The 5,000-nt window shown below is 49.6% G+C and overlaps 1 protein-coding gene across 1 annotated transcript; it reads left to right on the top strand.

The window, feature by feature from the left end:
* Positions 1–46: 46 nt before the first annotated feature.
* On the top strand, positions 47–4,232 carry LOC126913696 (EF-hand calcium-binding domain-containing protein 12-like; the record flags this gene model as incomplete). Its single annotated transcript, XM_050716745.1, has 6 exons — positions 47–301; positions 489–683; positions 1,410–1,563; positions 2,309–2,535; positions 3,114–3,327; positions 4,067–4,232. Coding segments are annotated over 6 exons (1,211 nt in total), but the record flags the coding sequence as incomplete, so codon positions are not given.
* Positions 4,233–5,000: the final 768 nt, after the last annotated feature.

The following is a 5,000-nucleotide window of genomic DNA, read 5'->3' as shown; positions in this document are numbered from 1 at the left end:
ACCAACTCAGGACACCGATTTCTGTCATTTGTCCGTTTTTCAGCAGCTACAGGAAGAAGAAGATAGCCTCAGCTCCCCAGAGATCACCTGTGATACAAAAGATGATCTACAAAAGCTGGAGGCTTGGATTCAGGAGAGGAAGCAACTCCGATCTCAGCTGGAAAGCTTTGGAGATGTTGAAAAATGGCTGAGTCATAAACCTACCTTTAGCAGCCTGGAAGAAAGAGTCAGGAAACGAATAATGGCAGCTGGAGTAGACCAGAGGGCTAAAAGCAAGTCAGCTGTGACCGACAGGCCAGACGTAAGTATACCTTGTGTTGTGCCACTCCTGGGATTACTGCACTTTATCTCTTGTGGCCGTGCCACGGCCTCAGCATCTGCTCAGAAGTCGGCAGCGTGACACTGCTTTATCCCAGCCACTTCTGCATCTGCTGGCACAGTGATTCTGGATAACGGTGATTTGAGGGTATTTTCTAATTCCTTTTCAGTGCTCACCACCAACAAGGAGCCAGACCCGGAAGAAGGGTAGCCTTCCCCTTATTCGTGCACCATACCCTCAAGCTCTTATCAAACTGCATAACCTCCTACAACAACAGAAGTTGACAATGGTAGACATCTTCAGAAAGGCTGGAATGGAACAGAGAAAGATCATGAGAGCAGACTTCATTAAAGTCATCAAGGAGGTATGTAGGGAAGAGAAAAGTAAGGAACTGCTGCAACTTTGCCTTGTTTTGCTGCATGCCAACCCAGAGAACTGGAAAAGCTCCAACTTCTCTTGTGTTACTCTCAGAGGATGGCTCCCACAGCCTGTGAAATGTTGAAGGGAAGAGGGAAGGGAAGGCTGCAGAGATGCGAGGTGTCACCCAGACTGAGTCCCAGGAGGGAGTGAAACTCATTGCCTCATAGTCTCTAAAGACAGTCGGTGCTCAGTAACGTGGCCTGAAGTGGCATCAAGTTTCCTCGTGGTGATACTTGGTCTTTCCTTGACCAGTTTCGTATGTCTGCCCGCTGCACTGCCTTTTAGTACCTGTTGGCACAGCAGAGCTCATGCTGAGCCTCACTTTCCACAGGCTGCAGCGGTACAGAACTGTCAAGAGCATGTCCAGGTCTGTTAGGGTTTAGCAGTTCAGGTGTTTTCTGGTATTCTGTTCCAAGCCAGATTAGCTTCTTGACGCCCAGATGGCTGAGAAGTTTGGCACACTGAAAGCTGAGAGCTCAGCAGAGGACAGCAAAAGACCAGTAAATTTTTCAGTGCTTGGTAAACTCATGTAAAGCTTAAAGCTCAACAGGTTGCCTCTGTGCCTTTTCTGAAAAAGCATTTAAAACAACAGCAAAGCTCATCCCTCCTACTCCGGGCCAAGCCTTGTTTTTTTACTGATCACACTGTCGTTTTCTGTTTTGGTTGCCAGACAAAAGTTCCCATCAGTGACAAGGAACTGGAGGATGTGGTCATCTTCTTGACTTCTTCAAAACGGGGGAATTATATAAGCAGTGAAGATCTGATTGAATGTCAAAAGCAGTGGCTGGAAATGAGGAAAGGACAGCCCAAAGAGACCAGCAAAGGTGAGAGGAGAACTCTGGGCTGGGAATCTACCTCTATATCCTTACAGATGCCCTAAAAGTACACAGTTGGCATTAGGGAATGCCGAAGCGGGTCCAGAATATGGCTCCTTGCGACTACTGTCCTGCAACGGGGTTGCTGAAAGGAGACCTCTGTGGAGAAGCTAAAGAATCCAGGGGAAGTGCAATACTCAGCCCATTTGTGGGAGACAGCTTATCCGGTCTTTCAGGTTTGACTCAGAATCTGAACCCTGAGGTTTAACCTCCTGTACTGTATTTTATCGGTTAGCATTGATCATCCGGCTGATCAGAAGCAGACCCTTCCTCCAGCTGTTGAGGGCAGCTGGACAATGCAGATTCAAAGGTCCTACCCTTTAAAACCTAGCCCAAACCTGAAGGCTTGCCATGGTACCCGTGTCATTTTTATCTGAAGGTTTCACATCTTGGAGAGAAGAGGCGTTTTGCTGCTGTGTTGTTGTACTAATTGTTTTGTAGACTAAACATGTATTGCGAGCGTGAAACAGAATGGGGCAAAGCGGAGATGGGAGTAGTCTGTAATACGTATGTCTGGATTGAAAGCTAAAGGATGCTTCCATTCAAAGATCGTCATCTGTTGGGTGCTCCAGACTGCACAAAATGCCAGAGCTTTTTGCCTTATAAACATTGATCAGCCTTGTTTTTTATTTCTGCTACTGTCTAACAGGGTTTCTCTGAGCTTTTCATTTGTTTGCTTTTTAAACTGCTGTAGATGTACAGCCTCAGGTCCGGAGAAATGCTTGCAAAGCTGCCACTTCTCCACCTTCTGCTGGGGACAAAGCTGTGGGGACGAAGCCTTGCTCTCCTACCGAGCCCAAAGAAAAGCTTACACTCTTGGAAGTGCCCCCAGTCAACACTGAGCCAGGCCGGCGACATTTAAACTGTGACAAAATGGAAGAGGTTGGAAAACTCTCAAGAGAGAGGAGACGGCTGGAGAAGGTACTGTGGCAGGAAAAAAGGCGCACCTCTACGTGCTCGCGAATGTGGGGTGGGCAGCAAAGGACAAGGTTGGAGACTGTTCTGAACATTAACTTCTCAGAGTAGAAGGTCAAGTAGTCCCTTGACCACATAGTGCCTCACAGCTGAGATGCTACAAGCTGTCTCAAACAACTGGTTTGGCTTCTGAACACTTTGGTGATGTAAACACTCTTTTCTGGGTAACTGAAGTGGCAAGAAATGAAAGTTGAAGCAACGTTTAGGTGTGGGGATGGAGTCATCTGAGCTCTAGTCAACCTGACACAATCAGAAAAGAGATGGTGGCTGGGAGACTTTTTTCATCTGAGGCACCTATGTCCAGTACGCTGCTCTTCTGCTTGGTGCTCTAGGGAGCATCTGCCTGTGGGCCTGGCACTGGAAGGGAATGGTACTCCCGGATAAGTGCTTGGTCCCATCGCAGGGTGCTGAGTCCCATCTACGCACACTTCCGAGATGGATCCCTGCCTGTAGTTTCTCCAAAGGGAATGTAGCAACTCCAGGGCCTCACTGAAAGCTAACGGGGACCATTCCTTGACTTGCAGATCAAAGACAGCCCGATAGAATGGAAAGAAAAGTGTCGGCTGGTGAGATCTGGGGATGCACCCGTTGATGAACACTGCCTGCCATCAACTACAGAGGGTGACATGGGAGCACTGGTTGACCAGTATCGCAGAAATGCCGTTGTGAACTATATGAATTGCTCCAAGCTGTGCAAGGAGCGTAACATTTGTCTCACTGACAAAGCGCTGCAAAGAGGTAAAGCAAAGAGCAAGGAACGTACTAATGTGAACGTACTAAGCCTGACCTGCTCATGCCTCTTCCCAAGACCCAGAAGCATGATGCATGTTCAGGGTGGGGCACTGCTGATGGAGAATGTTTGCAGCCCTTGGAGGGCCACGGCAGGTGCTGCTGGTTAGGATCAGCGGTACCATCAGCAGGGCCAGAGCAGGGCTGAGATAGCAAAGAGTGCTACAGAGCAGCCAGGGCCACGTCCCCCTGGACTGGTAGCCAGGATCAAACACGGGTGCAGCTAATGAGGCAAGTTCATGGTGATGGGGCAGGTGCAAGGTCAAGCAGGGAGGTCAGACCATGGTCAGGTTCAGCAGGTCCATGGCCAGGCACAGCTGTGGCACGGCTGTGTCAGAGCTGGACACTGCTACACCTGCAACGTGAGCCAAGGGCTGAGCCGAAATGGGGCTCCTGAGCCCAGGGCAGAGAGTGTGGGAAGAGGCCCCATGTGAAGTTGGCCAGGGCCATCGTGTCCTCTCAGTACTTGCTGGGCCATCATGTCTTCCTCCTTTCCAGAGTGGGGACGTCTTTTCTGTCCCCTCCTGGTCAGTATCACTGACCAAACCCAGAGGTGACCTGGATCGGACGGGGAGAGACAGCAGGGGGACAGGCTTGGGGCAACAGGAGAACAGAGTTTTCTTGGATAAATATATCCAGCATTGGCTGTCCATACGCCATTGCTTTTCTCTGTGCGCTTTGTCAACAGGCCTGCTGCACCCAGGAGACAAGATCATCAAAGAAGGAGAAGACGTGAGGAAGATCAGGCAGCCTGGAGGATACTACAGCACAGGACATGCTGACGCCACATCTTCTCTGAGCATGTCCAAGTCAAAAAGTGCATCAGGAAAACAGGCCAAAGAGGCAGAAAACAGGTTGGTTCAAAGAGGGCTTATGATCAGTCCCTTCCTGCTGCCCTGCTGTGCATCAGCTCCCACTGCATCAGAGGTGGTACTGAGGTATTGAAGTGAAACGTTAGGATGCTGCAAGGGAGCAGCGAGCGATAGCAGAGAGAGAGAGAGATCTCTTCTCAGCTACACGGCCACGGCTGTGTTTGTGCTGACTTGTGGGGTTGCAGTGGTGCTGGCGAACAGTTTCTCTGTACTCCAAACTGCAGAGATGACAGAACTTCTCACCTAAGACGGTCCTCGTCAGGCCAACCCAGCACTTCTTGGAAATCCCCTCAGAGAATGTTTTTTCTTGCGTAAGAAAGGCAATCCCAAAGATTACAGCTGTGGATGCCTGGAGAAGCTCCCCAGTCAGGGGCAGAAGCAGCCCGCTGCAGAAGCGTACAGCCAGCAGCCAGCTGCTCCTAGTAGGGCAGTGCTTATTTTCCTCCCATTACACCTCAGTTCCTCTGTTTCTCTAGAAAACTGACCCTTCAGAACGTTACTAAACGTTGCAGGAGAAAAGTCAGATGCAGGCGGCAGATCTGTTTTACGGAGCAACATTCTTTGCATCTCAGCATTTATCTGTAGGATCTGGAGATGCATGTTTTCTAGACATAGACACAATGTCAGCCCTGAGAACAGAGGCAGTTTGCCCTAATTTTTCTTCCATCTCAGGTCACCCACAAAAGCTTTTCTTCCAAAACGAGTCCAAGTTCTTTTGCTGTCCTTGTCCCTGCTGTCTTCAGACTCGTA

This window comes from Cygnus atratus, unplaced genomic scaffold, assembly GCF_013377495.2.
Source record: "Cygnus atratus isolate AKBS03 ecotype Queensland, Australia unplaced genomic scaffold, CAtr_DNAZoo_HiC_assembly HiC_scaffold_317, whole genome shotgun sequence".
Classification (NCBI taxonomy): domain Eukaryota; kingdom Metazoa; phylum Chordata; class Aves; order Anseriformes; family Anatidae; genus Cygnus; species Cygnus atratus.
This window is presented reverse-complemented; position numbering and strand designations above follow the sequence as displayed.